We start from the raw sequence: 19,513 nt of genomic DNA on the forward strand, positions 1-19,513 counted from the left end.
CGGGAATCACTTGCAGGACCAGGGAGCTCTTGGTCTTCCCGGTGAGTTCAAGAAGACGGTGATGCTTGGCTTCCTTCTCTGCACCAGTGTTCTTGGGTTGAGAATGACTGGCTATTCCACCGAATACAGTATGGTTTTGAAAGTTTTCTTAAGCTTAGTGTTAGAGATCATGAATATGTTTTAATTTACATCCACTCCAAAAATTAAATCTGGCAACTGGTGGTAAGTGCAGTGCTGATTTGTTCTGTAGTTAAGTCATGCTTGTTACTTTCTTTTACTCCTAGGATGTGACACCAAAAAAAAAAGGTAGGGATTTTGTCTTTTTTTTGTCAGAGTGTTTCTTGGGGGGGGGTGGCTTTTTATTTTTTATTTGTTCCTTTAAGAGGAGCTCATTTGAACTGTTGGAAGCAGCACTTTCTTAAGAGGTTTTGTTTGCTCTTAAAGCTGTTCCTGTTCTGGTGGCTTGAGTCATTCAGGAAGAAAAGCATGAAAAGAAACGAGGAAGGAGCTGCCCTAACCTGCCTTTGTGCTCTAGTGAATTTTCCTCATGAGGGGCAGGGGTTGATTCCTTAATTGTATTTACCCCGCTGTAGAGTCTTTGGAATATGTAAGAAGTTTTGAAACTTTTTGGAAACTTCCTGAATTTGTAGCAAACCTAATATGGCCTTTTCTACCTGAAGCTTTTAATGAGTTTTTTACTCAGTTCCGTAAAGATTTGGTCTTTAACTAAGGTCATTAACGCCCTACCCCCCATGCCTCAAACACACACGGTAGACTGGACAGAACCTCTGCCTAGTAATCTGTGCTTTCATTTTCCAAAAGCAGTTTCCTTTCTTTTCTTTCCTTTCCCCTAAAACTTAGGAGGTAGCTTTGTTTTAAAAGGTTAAAACTTGGCACATATATTAAGAAGAAAAAGTTCTGAGGGATTATGGGTAAGAGATGAAAATTCTCAGCATTCTGAACCTTCTGTTGTACCGATTTCCTCTTCCCATTTTTGTGGTCATGACCCTGAAATTTAGAAATATTTTTTGATGGGAATTTTCGTACTAAGCTGGTACATGTATAGTTATTTTAAGTATTATATATCAATATATTTTAATATACATGGAGTCTTTGAATAGTTTCAGAAGCTAGAGACTTAGCCAAATGATAAAATAATGATATTGTATGTGTATGATATATAAAAATACCAGTTTCTACAATAAGATGATAACATCCAAAATCCTTGCTAATTTGATATTTGGAAAACTTTTCCATTTTATATGTTCTTACTAATTTAATCAGTATCTGAATGACCCAAACCTAATTTCATCCTTAATAAATTAACTGTATGTTACCAATGTGTGTGTAGTTGCAGAGAATTATCTTTGCTTTGGTAAAAAGAAAACCAGTAAGTACCTACTTAGTATACCCCCCCCCCACCATTTCCATTAAAGCTGCGGGTGATAAACAGTCTTTCCCCTTGTACTTCTAATCCTTCCTATTGGGGCAGTCTTTTGTAGGTTTCCTGAGACACCACATGCCACAAAAATGAAGACAAACTGGTTTGTTCACCCCTGTTTTGAACCCCAAAACCAATTGTGTGCAGTGTTTGAAGTTGCGATAGTTTAGAATGGGCAACGATGCAAATTCCTGTGCCTTTTGTTATTTTATATTTTTCTACTGTTTGGCTTCTTAGGTTCAGTTTTCATTCTCTTGCCGGTTGGAGGTGTAGAATATGCCTTTCTGGTTCTGTATTTTTGTTTTTAACATTAGAGATTTCTAGACGCTGTTTCTCTGTGCAGTCAAGTGACTGCTGGTTTTAGGCAGAGTATCTGAGGGTCGATCCCTGTGAGGAATGAGGGCCTCCACCTCCCCCTCCTGCCTTGGGTACCTTCTCTGTGAGTGGACGGAAGCCTCACGTTCCTCTCTCCCAGGTGCATGCAGCAGGCAGCACGCTGCTGGTCTTTCACACACGGTACCCTCTCCTCTTGCGGTTACACGTTATGGATTGTAGCTTCTATAGGATTGACGGTGGGGTTGAAGTTACAGTTTCCTCTCACTGCCATGCCAGACAAATAATAACTAAAAGGAATAACTAGATATAGTCTCAGTCTTGTTTGGATTTTGGAACAATAGGCCTAAAATCCCAAATTTGCCTGTTTAAGCAGTTTGATTAGCTGCCGAATATATTGTCACAGGAAGTATCTTCCTTGCTGCGTGTGAGCTTGTCGTTGTACGAGAGCAGATTTGGGTATTAAGTGTAATATTTATAGTTTTGAGTCCATCAAAATTATAAAGTCAAGAATTCAGAATATAAAATGTAAATTGCTACCTGTGTGCCAACATAAATTCAGTTTATGGTTTCACGAGAGTGTAGAAAATGTTAAATCAAGAAGTGATGCTTAACTCATGCTGTTCCTGGCCCTTCTTCAGTCTGAGAGAGACAGGATCCCCTAAATCTCGTGGGCAGTTGTCAGAAAGTACGTGGAGTTGGTAGATGTTGTTTTCGCGGTGAGTGATTATTGTGCTCCTCCAGCTTCCAGCGTCTGTACTAATGTACGTGAGTATACTGCCCGAGCTTCACTGTTGCGCCTCTGTTAACTGCAGCTTGATCAGTACCGTGCACGTGGGTAACCTGTTTAAAATGAGCCTGCACTGTGTGTCTGTCGTGGGGAGGAGAGAAGAGAAGAATTGCTGGCCCAGCTATACCTCAGAGTTCTGGGAGCTGTACAATGTGCAGACTTCATTGTGGCATGCCAGAACAAGGCCTTGGAATTAGGAGGCCAGGTTCATATCCCAGCTCCACCAGTTAATAGCAGTATGACTTTGGACAGGTTACTCCACATGTTTTGATCTTCAGTTTACCTGTCAGTAAAATGGGGATAAGATCTGCCTTGCAGGATTACTGCGAGCATCAAGCGAGAGCCTTGTAGGGATATGTCTGGCACACTGACCTTGGTCCGTCCCATTTTAATTGCTGGGCACTGGCAAAATTAGCTCTGTGGTAACCCTGTCCATCCTTTGGCTTATCGTAGCCCTTCTGAAAAAATAAAGGGATAGTTCCAACATCTTCTAACATGGCTTATTAAAATCCATATTTTGGTTTGATGACACAAAGTGAATTAAGTGGATTGAAAATTAGGTAAGAGGACGGTCTATGGTTCTGCAACTAGATACACATGATGGCATGAGAGAATTCCTCGTGGGCTGGAGACCCGCTTCTCTCTCAAAAACTGTCTTGTTTTTATTAGTTACTCAAACTAGGACCCCTGTGGTTACATGGATTGGTGGATTAGATAACTCCTGGAATTTGATTTGTTGCATGTGCCTGGGCAGAAGTAAACATGTTTAACTGTTTGCATGTTGCCCACATGGTTTGCTGTTTTCTTCTTGTTCTTCTGTCTTACCTAGCTATGTGGTCCAAACCATTTGTGACTACCGTACTGTTGTGACCAAATTATGTGTGGTTGACATTTTGGATGAATTTTGGGTATGTTTTCTTAGACATTAAATTATCAGACAGCCCTGAAAGTAACTGTGTGGGAGCAATTTCTGTGCTGCACATGACAGATTAGGAAATCTGTCATTTTACATCTTTCTGGATGTGCAGTCAGGAAAGAACAAAAATGTGAAAGAGCCATTTTCTTACAGGTTACCAGTGAGGCTGACAGTACCAGTTTTCAGGAAACAAATGTCCCGATTTTCTGTGCAGTATTTTTATTGAGCAGTGTAAGGAGTGGGGTCTTTTTTGGGGATCACACAGGTGTACCCCCTCAATATGCACAATTTGCATGAATTTAGAGCTGGACTCTGTGATGACACAGAGGGCCATGTGTGATTATGTCTCTTTGTGACTCCCAGGGGAGAGGGGCCTTAGGTGTTGCCTGATTTTCAAAGGGGCCTAAGACTTCTTTCCCAAAAGATTAAGAACCACTGAAGGAACTGTTAATGTTTAGACAGTTGGTTAGAAGCAATAAAATCAGTAGGTTACAGATTAAAAAAAGTGAAATGTACTCACAGCGTCTGTTAGAGCATTACTGTATATTGATGGGAGCATTAGTGAGTGTTTAAAGCACTCAGTTAAACTTCTGTCCTCATTGGACTTGTACATTTCCATAGTGATATTTGGGTGGGATCGTGTGAATCACTGAAGAACAAATGAACAAAACAAATGGATTAATTCAGAATTGTTAGTGGAAGCAGAATGTCGTTGTCTTCATAAAAAGGAACATATGCTGACAATTAAGACTTGTAGGCGTGGGGTTTCTGTAATTTGTTTTGTAGAATCTACTGTGGGTAATCCTTGCAGTTGATTCCATTGATGGAGCCTGTGTCAGGCACTGTGCAAAGTTCTTTTTGTGCATTACCTGATTTATTCCTCCTGATGACAGTATCAGGTAGCTGTCACTAGTGTGTATTACAGTTTGTTCCTGTCTGCGCTAGCCAGGATTATTTCTCCTATTTCTCCTTAATCAGATCATGGCCCAAGGCTGCACAGTATAGTTTCAGTTTTGTGAATTTCAGTTTTTGTGGTTTTGTGCCCTTCAAGAACCTGTGTTATTTGGAGTACCAGCCCAACCCCGGGGAGGGACAGGAGAGCCTGTTCCAAAGTCTCGTTTAAGTTGGGATCAGCTCTTTGCAGGAGAGATGTATGACTTTGGGGGCACGGGAACCTTTTGGGAGCAGGTGAAATGAGTGACTGGAGTGAGAGGGAGACCCTTCTCCAGCCTTGGGCACTGGCCTAGGAGGCAACTGTTGAAAATCCTAGTCCTTGGTGAGCCCTTGCTCTGAGGCTTCTTTTTTCCTTGGGGGGGGGGGGCGTTATTTTATCCCCATGTTAGAGAAATAGAGAAGCATCAACTCAGGATAATGTGGCATAATCCTGGGAGACGAGCACTGAGAAGATTTCATGTTTCCAAAAGGCTGCGGTGTCAGTGCTTGGAGGTCCATGGCTGCAGGCCTAAGGAGGGCCCCAGCTGTGCATGTGTCGTGTGGCTTTACCTGGCTGGGTGGAGATTTACTTCATCCCCTCCCTGTCTCTCTCCGTCCCTTCTCTCCCTCTCCCTACCTCCCTGGCCTTCCCTCTTCCTGCTTTCTTCCTCCTCCTTCCTTCCCCGCCCTTGTTTTTATTTTTAATGAGATTCAGATTCTCTTCAACTTTTTTCCATTCAACATTTGTTTCTTGTTGACATTAGGTAGGGCCTTTCTGCAAAGGGACTTGCTTTTCACAAAGTTCGATGTAACTTCACTTTTCAGTTCCTTTGGGGCAGATATCTCTGTAGATGCATATATTCCCTATAGCTTTTAACAAAGTGCCTTGTAGATAATAAGCACCCAAGAAAAATCAAAATACTTCTGCTTCACCATGGTCCGGAAACTTCACAAAGCATTTAGAGGGCAAAATTCTAATCTTACAAGATTTGAGCTTGAGCTAAATTTGAACAGTAGAATGATACAGGCTAGTGCATCTGAATGTGAGATGTATTGTTAAATAGGCTAGTTAGTAGGATTTTGTTTTTTTGGTGCAGATCTTAAAAGAGAAAAAAATCTCGAATTTAAATGTAATTTGTGACTTAAAAATAATTATTTTATGAGGAGAATACACTTTAGTTCCTTCTCTGCTTGAATCTGAGAGACAGTGTTCTGAGTTATCAGAGCGGGCAAATTTGTGTGTTACCAGTTTGCTGGTCTCTGCACATGCATAAGCCTCTAGAGGTCCAAGGCCTTCCCTGGTGGAGCAGTGATGTGTCCGTTCATAAGCTCTGATAGAGACATGTCTGCAGGTGTGAAGGAGGCCAGAAGACCGTTGAGGTCTTGGAAAGAAAAGAATGAGATTGCTTAGCAGTAGTAATGCATACTTAAAAATTATACTTGGAATAAAAGTGTCCCGTGGTAGATCCAAGTGATGAGTAGTTTAGTATCCCTGTAGATTGTCTTATTTTTATAACCTTTTTCTTTAACCTCTATCAAAATGTGGCATGTTAATTTCACATTTTTAGGAGAAGCAAAATAAAAGCCAGGAAACAATACTCTCATGATGATCATGGTTGACTGCCAGCACATTGACCCTTCACTTGTACCTGGGAGGCACTGAACATGGTTATTTAAATTAGATTTTTGATTTAAATAATGAGGGGTATAATAACCAAGTGCAGTGAAATAAGAGAAAGAATACAGAGTGTGTCGCTGCTCAAAAGGAGGAGGGAAATTAACTTTTTGTTTGAAGTAACATGATGCACAGGGAAATGAGTTGAAGACGACCTGCCAGAAGGTTAACAACGGTAATTTGAATGCTTGAGCAGTGCCTCTTCTGACTATTTTACACCCCCTTTCAATGAGTGTCTGTTGTGAATTTTGATTTTTTTTTTTTCTGGACACTTAGACTAGGTAGGAGATAGGGAGAAGAGAAGCATCTCAATACTTTCTGCTGTGTATGCAAAGTAGACCATTGAGAACTTTTCCAGATTGTACTGTTATAAAATTGCATATGTTAATCTCAACCAATAGTGGCCATTTTCAGTTGCCTCATTAATTTTGCCTTTGTTAGGTACTTCTTTCAAAAATAACGTATTCATTTCTTTTTTGCATACTGTAACCAAATGTTCATTTGAAAAAATATGAACACATAAACAGGTATAATACCTTCCTTAGTGATGTGGCTTGACCACTGTTCCTCTGAGCATTTCTGTAAACAAATGTAGATAATGATTTTATTTTATTTTATTTTTTGAAAAGATTTTTATTTATTTATTCGACACAGAGAGAGAGACAGCCAGCGAGAGAGGGAACACAAGCAGGGGGAGTGGGAAAGGAAGAAGCAGGCTCATAGCGGAAGAGCCTGACGTGGGGCTCGATCCCACAACGCCGGGATCACGCCCTGAGCCGAAGGCAGACGCTTAACCGCTGTGCCACCCAGGCGCCCCAATAATGATTTTAAGTGTTGTAATTGTGTCTTCTCTCAGATTTATATCTAGATCTCACTTCCTGAAAGTATTTTTAATCTAAATTTCCCAGTTAATTCATCACGATATAGTATTATAAAATTTATCATAAATGACTTTCCTTTCAGCTGAGGATACCAATTCTCGAGGGTGTGGCTCTGCGCTCTGTTTCAGGGGGTTGCCAGGCGCAGGCCACACACCCCCCTCCCTCCCTAGCTCCCAGTCCCTGTTTGTTTGGCCCCTGGGGACTGACTCTTGAACTGGAGTTAATATAGTTGCCGACTCACGTTTTCTGTGCAAGGTTTTCAGGCTTTAGATACATTTTTCCCCCCTTTAAAATAAAAGCTACTGGAGATCCATGAGAAGAACCCTAGAAATTAAAATAATTATAAAGTAGAACAGGCTGGCAGCTTGTTTAAGTTTCAGAGGTATTTAGTCTCTAAAATCATTTTGTTCATGCCACAAGACTTTGAGGTTCCAAAGAGTGAAAGGAAATGTAATGCTTTCTCAATTTGAATTTATTAAGGTTTATTTGGGGAGCCTTTTCTGGTATTTGGAATTATCCACTCAAAGCCACTAAAAGCCTTTTTTAGAGAAATTCAAAGCTCCCTTCAGGTGTGATCCTTGCTGTTCCTCCCTTGAGCTGGCATGTGGAAGAGTTGTGGGCCAGACCCTCCACAGGGGCAAAGGCTGCGAACACCCCCCCCCCCATGATGAAAGCATCCCAGGAATTTACACTGGGATCTGCGGCACTGAAAAATCCAGAACTTTTCCATTGTTTCTGTTGGAAGCAAAGCCTCGAGTCCTGTTTTAATACTGTGAGCAACTTAAAACCAGAGAGGTTTTATTTTTATAATTTGTCTCCAGGATTACAGACAGCTCTCTTGGCGAGTCTAACTACAGAAAACGGTTGAAATTGTGCCCAAGCTGCTTAAAAGAATTTTTTTTACTATCAGGTACATTTTCAAGTTATTTTAAGTATAAAAGTTATTTGAAGTATAAAAGAAATGTATAGAAAACGTATAGCACGTTACTGTCATGAAAACCAGTTGCTGCACGGCAGCTTGCCACTTCAAAATGTTCTCTCCCAAACACTGTGGAGAGCCGGGGTGAGGCTCTGAGTGGCTTGTGTTCCCCCAGTGTCACCTTGGGCAGCCGTAACGGCCACTCTGACCATCTGATGGGCACACCACGTCCCGTGTGCAGCTGGGCTGACCTTTGCCGGAGCCTTTCTGGCCGTGGTTTCGGAAGCTCTGCTCTCGGCCTCAGTCCTGCTGTCCAGTTCCTGTGCGCCCTGACCGTGACTTCTGCTGACTTTACTAAGTCATTATCTTCTGGTTCCCTTTTTTAAGCATACCTTGAAATTATTAAAATGGACTGTTAATTCCTTGTGGAAAATTTATTTGCATATATGTTTCCAGCTTCCTTCCTCTGTACTCAGCAACGCCAACTGCAGAATGTTAGCCACCCCCACAGAGAAGACTGCTGGGCTCTGACTCCGCCCCCTTTACCAGCTCCCACGGAACACCTCAGGCACCATTCTTTCAGCCCGTGACTTGGGTATCATACATCCATGCCCCTTCCTCACCACCTGGTCTGTTAGAGATGACGCGCGTGCACGTGTGTGTGTTTTAATCCCGTGGAGAAGTCATTTAACATGAACTTTATGCTTTTTAACATTTTGAAATTTATTTTATTTTATTTTTTTTTTTGAGTCGGCTTAATGCCCAGCGTGGGGCTTGAACTCACAACTCTGAGATCGAGAGTCATGTGCCCTACCGACTGAGCCAGCCAGGTGCCCCTGAACTTTATGCTTTTCTCCCAGCCAAGCATTTCACTTTGCCTGTGGAACTCGGACTTCCCTCTCAAGCTGGTGTTCTGAGTGCTGCTGTCAGGGCCGTGTCAGCCTGCTGTCATGAAAGCTACATCCTTGCCTTTCACAGATTTGAAAAGCTCTATATGACTTTATGTTTTTATGATAAATTTCTCAAACTTGCCTGCAATGCAGATGGCACCATTAATTATCTTAAGAGTAAAAGATTCTTAAGAGTAAACAATTTCGTAAGAGTAAAAGAGTTAGGGCTCAGAAAGTGTCACTCACAGCAAGGCCTCTAGAACACAGTGGACAGAATAGTGAATCAGGTGGGAAAAAAAGTCCCAGGTTTGCTACCAACTTGCTGTGAGATTTTAGGCAACTCCTATAATGAGATAAAGCTTCAAGAGGCATGTTTGTGGAGTTTGGGGAGCAGATAAGACCACCTTTGAGTCTCCTGCTTCACATCGTAGGTTCTTCCTTCTTCCCTTTTAACATAGCCCATTATTCCTGTGTCCCATGTCTGTTCTGTTCTCTAAGTTGTGTGCCCTCAGCTCAGCCTTTCTTCAGCCTTGTAGGAAAGCCTCCAGTCTTTAGATTTCTTACGAGGGCAGGGAGCAGAGGAAGATCCTGCGCAAGAATGGTCACAAAAGGAGGAGATGGTAGATGGTGGTGTCACGAGGCTGGGGAGAGGAATCTTAGGAATGTCAGATCCATGCAACTGTCAGACACAGAGGGGAAACCTGGGGCACATGATGCCTAAAGAAATGTAGGGTTTTGTAGTCACGAAATCAGAGGTAACCATGCCAGGTGGGGCTCCAGTGGAGGGGAGTAGATGGAGGCACAGTTGCCAAGATGAAGGGCTCAGCGAGAGGTGAGGCACTGGAGGCAGCAGGCACAACCCATCCTTTAGGGGAGTCCTTCCGGGGGGGTCCTTTGGGGGAGTCCTTCCGGTGGGTCTCTTTGGGGGGTCCTTTGGGGGAGCCCTTCGGGGGAGTCCGTGAGGCTCCTGTTCAGGGCAGCTCATGTTCTCAATGATCTTATGTGGTAAGTGCTCAGAGATGGGCCTCACCTGGTGTGAAATCAGCTGGGTATCTGAGATGGTGAGCTCCCTATGCAAAGATCGGATAGACCTGCTTCTGTGCACCAGTACTGAATTCTGATTTTATACCTAGGAGTTGGGTAGCTCCCCAGTGAGGAGGCAGCGCACGTAGAATTACATAGGGTTCTAAATTTAATTCACTGAAATCACGAAATGCATGAGCCTTCACTGTTGTGATGAATTTTTAATGTAACTTGAGCACGTCTTCTAGAATTTTGTGTTTTCTCTGAAGCCTGCACATTTTTAAGTGAAACGTTATTCTCTAGAATTTGCTAGTGTTTGACCAGTTTTATTAGACTAGTAGAACACAGTCCAGACCTAGGTTAAATTATTTACGTGATGCTTTAGGCAGTTTTGATTTTGCAGCTTGCATCCCAGGCACCAGAGGAATAATGCTAGACATTATCTTTAAAGAGTAGTCATTATGACTGTTGGACTTCTCTATATGTAGCTGTTTCACTAGAAAGCCCAGTTTTATTTATACTATTTAATGGTAAATCATATTTGCTTAGATTGAGGTTCTATGCTATTGACTGATAAGTGTTTCTGGCATCAGATAAAATTGAAATGGGAAAAAAAATCACTCCAATTTGGTTCTTGTTCCTTTTCTATAAATGCAGCGGAAGTCTCTACCACTTTTCTTTCATTTGCCCTTGAAACCAAGTGAGATAAAGCATAGAAAGTGCTTCGTAGGGGCACCTGGGTGGCTCAGTCGGCTGAGTGTCCGACTCTTGGTTTTGGCTCAGGTCATGATCTCAGGGTTGTGGGATCGAGCCTTCCGTGGAGCCCCATGCTCAGCCGGGAGCGTGCGTGGGATTCTCTTCCTTTCCCTCCACTCCCCCCTGCTCATGCGCATGCTCGCTCTCTTTCTAATAAAATCTTAAAAAAAAAAAAGTGCTTTGTATAGAATACGATATTTTTAATTGTGTCATTACTGGTCTTAAGAAATGTTAGTAGCAAGAACACTTTTAGCATCATCATCCTTGTGGGTTCATTCTGACTCTAGAGCTAATTTAGTTGCGTGACCTTGCGCAGATGACTTCACTCTCTGGTCCTTTGGTATCTGTAAGGTGAGAGGTGTGGATGGGGACTTCGGGGTCTTCCAGCAGAAAGTGGTAAGAGCGTCTGTTTTTGCAGCACGGTCGTGGCACAGGCCTGAGAGTAAGTATACCGAGCGGGTCCTCTTGTCAGTGGCTGAGAACACAGTTAAAGATTAATTTTTTTAATTTTTGCTTTTGTGTGTGAGAATCTTGATGCAGTAGGTAACTGCTCTTTTCCTTCTGTTTCATTCGATTTTCTTCATAACTGTGTGTGTATTTCTTTTCCTTATATACATGAAGTTTGTCCTGTCCTCCATTATGTTCTTTGTTGGCGTTTCCATTTCACTTTCCTTGTGTTTCATTCCTGTATCTTTCTTGTTTAGACCAAGTGGAGCACGCAGCTGGCAGTAGCTTCTATGTAGGACCCTTCAGGAACCTGATGGTAAGTGCACACGTGTACTTACCAGGCTCCCAGTGGGCTCTGCCGGACCCGTCCTCGAGGCCCCTCCTGCCTCACAGACCTGAACAAGCCCCCACGCCCCTTTGTAAGAGTCCTTAGAAGTTGTTTGTGGTGATTGGCTTGTTTTTGTTTTCTCTCTTAGTTTGATTACAAATAGAACAGAAACCAAGTATCAGGAAACGAAATTTACTTATGTGAGGAAATGTAGCAGGTTCCCCCACCTGTTGTACTGTTATCTCAGTGTTTGGCTTTGTGAGTGACACCAAGCATGCCTAAGTGTGGGTTGGGACACCAGGGTCCTAATTTCTGTTCTCTCATAGACTGATTAGTTAGTCCCTCTGGGGCCCTGGCCTTCATTTGTCTCTCAAAATAGCAGGTAGGACAGGTGGTTTTGATAGCCCCTTCATCTCTAGTCTATGGTCCTAATGGGAAGTAACTGAAGTGTTACATGTTTCTGATTAAGATTGTGAGGATCATTTCATGTGTCTGGTAATCTCAGTCTCATGAATGATAATTAGATCATGATCGACTCATATCCACGATATACTAAGTCTGTCAGTGTTTACCAGAGGTACTTGGGAGTACGTTTAATTGTTCTATCCTTTAGTTTTTGCAAGTGGTTTATTAATGGTATTCAAATACTTGAAAAATTCTTAAATATATAGACTGCAGAGCCCCATTATGTCTTTCATGACCTGTATTGTATTGGTTCAGCCCAATGGTTCTTAACCTGGGGAGACCTCCCACGCCCACCCCGGACATTTGGCCATGTCTGGGGACTTTGGCTTGTCACAGTTAAAAGGGGGGCTGCTACTGGCATCTAGTGGGTGGAGATCAGTGATGCTGCCGAGCGTCTTCCAGTGCATAAGACGGCCCCACAACAGAGGGTGTCATTCATGGGACGCCCAGGCAGTCTGTGGCCCTCTGAATAGGGTGCGTGTGTCCTTACTTCAAGTGGTTTCTCTTCACAGGGAATCAACGTTTCTTGGTCTTGTTTTTAAAAGAGGGCACCTGGAGGTGGTGGTGGTGGTGGGGGGGACACTTCTCACCGGTTAGGTTTGGGGAGGTCAGAAGTAGACATGGGTATTCGGTATCAGTTAGGTGTTTTAATATTCTTTTAGGCTGGGAATAAAACTTAAAAGAGTACTTTTGCCTTTTGGATAATTGTGTGATTTCAGTCTAAATACGGATTAGTGAATGGTATTATTAACGTTGTGCGGTTTTATTATAGTATAAATCTAGGAACTTCACTTATTGAATACTCTGTTTATATACAGGCCAGTTTTTTTGTAAGACCTGCTAACCAGTTTTGTATAGCACTTGAGAGGTGGCAGAAAATCTTTGAATTGCTTTTGTAAGGGATTGTATTACAATAAATTGACATCTGTTTTTCTATTAAATTTCACAGTGTGTGACTCGTTTTAATGTATGTAAGATTTATGTGTAACAGGCCAAGTGTACACTATACCTCCATTTTTACTTATTTCAAAAGCTCAGACCTGTACAAAGTAGAAAGTAAGAGGTAAGGAAGGGTTATTCCTTGGGCTATTTGGGTTACATGAGGTGGTACATGATGTCTTACCACACTTTCGTGTTTGTGATCCAGGGAAAAACTCTTCTGAATATAACTTTTGAATGAAGCGTCCTAGAGCACCCGGAGTCCTACATGGTTCTCAGCAGGCACGAACCTGCAGCGTTAGAGCAACTGTGTTAGTAGCCAGTAATGAGTTCTCCTTGTATTGTTTGCCACCAGTGATTGGATAGGGACTGGGCATCACACGCAGGGAGGGGCATCTGTCACCGTGAAGATAAGAAAACTGGCTGGAAGACGTCCTGGAGCGCAGCTGGATTCCCCAAGAGCCTTGTCCTCATCAGATTGAGGTTTAATGCCCGTCAGTTGACAAAGAGAGAAAGAATTTCAAGAGGAGGTTACTTCTTCCTGTGAAAAAGTGTTTTCGTGTCCTTGCCCTTCACGGAGGGGATTGGTTTATAATCTTTCCACCTGCAGGCTCTTGGCTTCTGTTCCCACCAGAATGTGGTTTCATTGAAGTGCTTGCTTGGGTCCTGAGTTCCATTTTAGATGCCTTTGGAAATAAGGGATGGAGGTGTTATCAGGAATTTATTTGAGTGAACTCTTACATCATGGCAGAAAGCATCAAAGCATCTTTTTTTTTTTTTCATGGACTGAAAAATTAGGAGTTTAAAATAGTATTTTAGAATTTGCTGAAGACTGACAAATGGCTGATTATTGAGTATTTTGTGCTTTCCCCCCTTGTTCATCTCTTAATTATTTGTTAAAATCTGGTGGTGCTTTTTTAGGATTAGTATTTGCTTCATATTATAATTGGTGTTTCCATTTTTAACCATTATGAACTTTTCAATGTTGTTTGTGTCTCTCACCTCATTTTCATGTATTGTCTATATTTTAGTTGATTTTGCTCCTCTGTAATGATGTTCTGTTACGGAGAATACCGTTTTCCAGGAGCAGTGAGTGGTTTCCAGTTTGTCGTCTTACTAGTTCAGACAAAAAGGTGTCAGGTTTGTTCTGAAAGAGAAAGGACAGCTCTGCGAGGCCTGGTGGGGAGAGTGTTGCAGGAGGAGAAGGAAGAAGTGTTTGGGGGAGGATGAAGAGGAATCTGCTCTGAATCTGAACACTGAAAAACTAGAGCTACCAGGAAAAAGAAACTTGGAATTTAAAAAAATAGAAGAGGGCCACAAACTCTGCTTAAATCCCAAAGAGACCGAGCTTCCAAATCTTCAGTACTAGTACTTTCCTAGAGAATTACTTATCCATGTGGAATATCTTGGTTCAGTGACCTGAGCTCATTGTTCCAGCTTGTCAGACATGCACTGCATTTTAATCTTACCTTCTGAACTGTGGTATCGGTCGGAATGCAGTTAGTGTTTCCTGAATTCCATTCTTCCAGTTGTTAATGAAATCCCGAATTGTACTGGACCTGGAGTCAGGTCTCTGGGGACCCTTAGAATTCATGCCGACTTGACAGTGAATTATTCATAATTACTCTGCATTTGATATTTGAGCCACTGCACACATGCATCCTTTGCAATTCAACCTGCTTCTGGTGTTTCGCTTTGACAGGTATGGATAAGCATGTCTTAACTAAAAGGGACCCAAGTTATACCGTCTTGTTTTTTCCCAGTGTGCTGCTTACAGTCAGACTTATGCCAGTCCTTATTGTTTGTGTGGTCTTGAGACTCAGGTGTTAGTTATCTCTCTCATTTTCCTCTGACGTCAGTATTATTAACTTTTCGAGAATAGATGATCTGTTAGTTTGATAGGGGAACTAATGCCCAAGAATACAGGGTTTATGGGTTTCTTTTTTTTTTTTCTCTGACATGACTTAAAAGTATTCTTAGTCATCGTCAGTTCCTTTCTTTAGAAATCTGATATGATAATTGCCTCGAAATCTACAGTTTGCTGTCATTGGATTAGTAATTGTCTTTTTCAAGAATTCAGGGTAATAGTGAGTGAGTCAGTAAGTAAATAAATCAATGTTGTGTTTTAGGGAAGAAAAAATCCCAGGAAAGTAAAAACAAAGCAAACAAAACCGAAGACCTACAGCTGAAGACAAGCGAGCCAGATTCTGCTTCTGCAAATATGAGAGATTCTGCGGAAGGTAAGCTTGGAAGTTGGACTTGTATGATTTGGGTATGTATCACCAGTTACTGTAAATCTCCTTGGGATGCCCTTCTGAGACTTCATCCAAGAACTGGAAAGGGTTAACAGCAAAAGGCTGCCTGTTAATATGATGAACTGAGCCTTCCACATCCCACCTCCCCTTCCAATTAGTATTAAAGACCTTCTTTGTTAAAAACGAAATTATTCTGGTTTAAATGAAATGAAACATACTATATGATTACATTTATAAATAATTTATAAAGTTCAGAACCATCAAAACAAATCTCTGGTGATAGAAGTCAGAGTGGCAGGGACTTGAGAAGGTTTCTGGGACACTGGCACTAGTCCATCACTGAGCTGTGGGGCGGGTACATCAGTGTATTTACTCTGTAAACGTTTTATCTAGCTGTACACTTATGATTTATATACTTGCATTGTTATGTTTTGCACTTCAGTTAAACATTTACTTGAAATATCAGACACCTTTGATTTTATATGTCGGCATGAAAAGTGTGCAGCGTGAAGAGTATTGTTTTTTTTTTTTAAGATTTTATTTATTTGAAAGAGAAAGAGAGAGAGAGGGAGCAGGAGCAGGGGGAGGGGCAGAGGGAGAAGCAGACTCCCGCTGAGCAGTGATCCTGCCTTAGGGCTCTATCCTAGGACCCCTGGATCATGCCCCTTGTTTTTTGTTAGAAATTAAGTTCCTATTTTATTTCTTCCTGTTTCTCCCCACCAAATTTTCTTCTTTATCATCCCTTCTAAGGATTGATACTCTAGGCCCTCAGTGATGTGAGAATTCAGAGAGAGGCATGGATTGAAAGTTCATCAGAAAGGCAGATTGCTCTGAGCTCCTTGCACTTGAGCGACTATATTGAGACCGTCGATAATAGAAATGAGGGAGGTGTGTTTTAATTCGTTATGTGGCAAAATATATGCAGAGACCGGAGCTTTCTAAGAATTGTTTGTAGTGACCCAGACAGGCAAATTTCAAAATAATAGGCTTGTGACTCTTTCAAGAAACATTTGTAGAGAAAAAGAAACCCAACAAAACATTTTTGATGCCTTTAAAAAGGGCGAAGGATTGATGTGATCTGAAGAGAAACCAGAGTATTTGGATGCCTTTTATAAAACCACTTTATTAGCACTGTTTGCAGTGATGACATTCATAAACGGTTATAATTTCCTGTAGCATTTTATGAAGCAAGAACGGACAGGTTGATTTCCTAGAGCCTTTTAAAACTAAGTTCTGCATGCTGATAGCAGATTTTGCTAATTAAGACTTTTGTTTGAACAGCAGCACAAATACTTAAAGAATCTCAGTGCCTTTAGTGGCAGAATTAAAAAAGAAAATCCAGCAGCCCTCTCTCCCCTTCAGTAATTGAAGACAAGTTATTTATTCCTGAAATAACATTAGGTCCTATGAAGGAAAGTATCTAATATTTACCTGTTTGTGGAATAGCTGGTCAAAGTGTGATTGGTTCCTTACAGGCTAGTTGTCAGCTTCTCCTGAATGTTCTGCATTGTCCTCAGCAAGTGGTCTGTGTACTGAGCAAATAGTCCAGACTCTTCCTTGTGTTCCCCAAACCTTCCTCTATTTTTAAAATTCAACAGACCTCATCGAGTGTGTGGATACACGTTGCTGTGGGCCTTACTAGTAATTTAATAAGGAGCTCTGAGTGTTTTGCCCCATATTACTTTGGACAGTTTTAAGTCTGGGATTGTTTACCAATCACAGGGAAAGAATTTTTTTTCCCTCCAGTAACAGAAAGCCACAGATTTTGGCTAATAATGGGATCTAAAATCTCTAAGCCTGGGGCGCCTGGGTGGCGCAGTCGTTAAGCCTCTGCCTTCGGCTGAGGGCATTATCCCGGCGTTCCGGGATCAAGCCCCACATTGGGCTCCTCCGCTGGAAGCCTGCTTCTTCCTCTCCCACTCCCCCTGCTTGTGTTCTCTCTCGCTGCCTGTCTGTCTCTGTCAAATAAATGAATAGAAATCTTTAAAAAAAAATAAAATTTCTAAGCCTTGGAGGTGTTATTTTCATTTTCTGTTGTCTCATGTTGACTTTTTTAGCAAGATGCTGGGTCTTTGTTGAAAATGTATTTGGAAAGGGAGTTAGCTCCTCCCACCATCAAATGACGAGTGTCCCAGTCTGTGAACTCTTGGGATTAATGAAGTTTGTCTTCGGGGAGAGAAGGCTGGTCTGTTGGGAGAGAGGTAGCGGACAGACAGGTGAAAGTAAAGCTGAATGACCAGGGGGCTAGGACTGAGCAGGTGAGCTTGCCACAAATACCTGGTGTTTGCAGAGCTGGGAAGGTTGGCCTTTTTAGCCCTTCCTTCCCACATCCAGGTGGTCACTAGGTCTGTTGACAGGTCTCTTATCTTGACAGTCTGGCCACTCTTTGTCCATTGCTTCTTTCCATTTCCGTCTCTTAGTGTAGGCCCCATCCTCTCCCTTCTAATACCCCCCGCCTTGGAATTCATCTCCTGCCTCCAGGAATGTCCCTTCTCCCAACCCTGTAAGCCACATTGCAGCCAGATCTCCCAAACAGCACTCTCCTGCTTTAAAATACCTTAATGGAACCCCACTGCCCCCAGGTGAGTCCAGACTAATTTCTAGGGTGCTACATGTTTTGATTCCTCCTGCTTGCTTTTCCTTTTCTGTCCTTGACCTTCAGGTTCAGCCTGCTCAGTCCTTTCTCTGAGAAGCCTTCCTTCCCTGATTAACGAAGTCGTTATTAGGTGTTTGTCCCGCATGCTTCCGCAGCAACCCGTACTTCAACCCGTACTTCCCCAAAGCATGGCCATTAATTCACGACAGTATTGTTACTCATACGTGGCTCCCGTTACAGTGAAGCTCTGTGAGAGTAAGGATCTTGACAGCCACGTTTACCTAGTACTGGCATATAGTAAATATTGGCTCAGTGAATGAAGAGCCAGAAGTTAGAGTAGCTCTGCTTCCTTTACGGAGCCTTTCTTAATGCTTGTTTCATTTTCTTAAAAGGGGCCTGAGTCAGCAGGGACTCAGGTGGTACTGTGGAGAAAGTGCGGTGGACCATCCCCGTCGTCATTAAATGGGCTTGTGACAGTGCCTGTCTTAGAGTCCCTTGCTGTCCCTGTGATTCTTTCCAGCCACTGCTCCACATCTGCTTTCCTTTCTAGCTTCACTACAGTCTCCCTGTCTCCCTGCTCTGTCCATTGTCTTAGGAACTCCATTAGGCATTTGTCCCCACTGCTCTGCTAAAACTGTTGTCACCACCGCCCCCACACCTCCACCTTGGTAAATTGGTTGTTTAGCTCTCTGTCCTCCTTTAGCCAACCCATTCGTAGTTCCGGACACAGCTGATCTTTCTCCTTTTGAAACTTTCTTTCCTCTTCTTGGCTCTCCAGATAACCTCACTTGCCATTCTTCTGACCTGTAAGTGCTGGAGTCATCTGGGGGACTGTCTTCCTGCCTCTCATCGGTCTGCATTCATTCTCCAGGTGGCCTCGTGCAGTCCCATGCTCCAAATACCACTTGCAGTTTGAGGACTTGTACAGTCTGGGCTCAGCTGTTTGTTGAAATTGAGTCCTGTAAAACAAATGACTTGCTAATATCTTTACTCGGGGGTGTGTGTGTGTGTCTCTGTTTGTCTGTCTCTCCAAAGTAACTCTTGGTTCCCCCTCGACACACACACTCACGGGGGTGGGGGTTTGGGGGGGGCTCAGACCTACTTTTCCCTCAGTCTTTCAGTAAATAGGATTATTCCAGTTGCTGTGGAGTCCTCCTTGACTCCTCCCTCTCTCCCTCCCTCTCTCTTCCTACACACTACAGCCAGTCAGCACTCTTGTCAGCCTTTTATCTTCAAAATATATCCAGTGTCTGACCACTTCCCATCACCTCTCCCTGCCTCCATCTTTGTCCACCTAGAGTTTCTTTTTTTCAGTCCATCTCCACCCCAGCCTTTCTGACTTCTTGCTGTTTTTTTTGAACACATCTAACTTGTTGACTCAGAGCTTCTGTGTCTGCTGTTTCCTCTGTCTGGTGGGCTTCCCTCTCCCAGATATTTGTGTGACTCATTTTCTTTAGGCCTCTGCTCCACTATCATCTTACCGGTGAGTCCTTCCCTGACCACCTGTCTGCTGTCTACCTCAGGTTGGGCTTGGGTGGGTTTCTTCTGGGTATAGAGACTCAGAAGTCACTTCAGGTCTTTATTTCCTTCTTCAGGTGCTCCTGAGTTCTTTTTTCTTTTTCTTAAGCTTTTATTTTAATTCCGGTGTAGTTAATATAGTGTTACATTGGTTTCAGGTGTACAGTGTATAGTGATTCAGTAGTTCTGTGTGATGATAAATGTGCTCTTAATCCTCAGCATCTGTTTCACCCATCCCCCCCCCCCCCCAACCTCACCTCTGGTAACTACCAGTTCTCTGTAGTTAAGAATCTGTTTCTTGGTTTGTCTTTTTCTCTCTTTTTTCCCCTTTGCTCATTTGTTTTGTTTCTTCAATTCCACACTTGCGTGAGGTCATACAGTATTTGTCTTTCTCTGACTGACTTTGCT

The 19,513-nt window shown here is 42.5% G+C and overlaps 1 protein-coding gene across 7 annotated transcripts in view; it reads left to right on the forward strand.

Moving 5' to 3' along the window:
* The window catches only part of PRDM2 (PR/SET domain 2), a 119,297-nt gene that overhangs the window by 58,958 nt on the left and 40,826 nt on the right, over positions 1-19,513 (forward strand). For 6 of the 7 annotated variants that reach the window (XM_057305488.1, XM_048221962.2, XM_026519800.4 and 3 more), the window contains one exon: positions 14,866-14,976. In XM_057305488.1, the coding sequence (XP_057161471.1) occupies positions 14,866-14,976 (111 nt within the window). Of the gene's footprint in view, positions 1-11,261; positions 11,321-14,865; positions 14,977-19,513 lie in introns of those variants that run through there. The other variant, XM_044391457.3, reaches the window with a different exon arrangement.

Source organism: Ursus arctos, unplaced genomic scaffold (genome assembly GCF_023065955.2).
Source record: "Ursus arctos isolate Adak ecotype North America unplaced genomic scaffold, UrsArc2.0 scaffold_32, whole genome shotgun sequence".
Lineage (NCBI taxonomy): Eukaryota > Metazoa > Chordata > Mammalia > Carnivora > Ursidae > Ursus > Ursus arctos.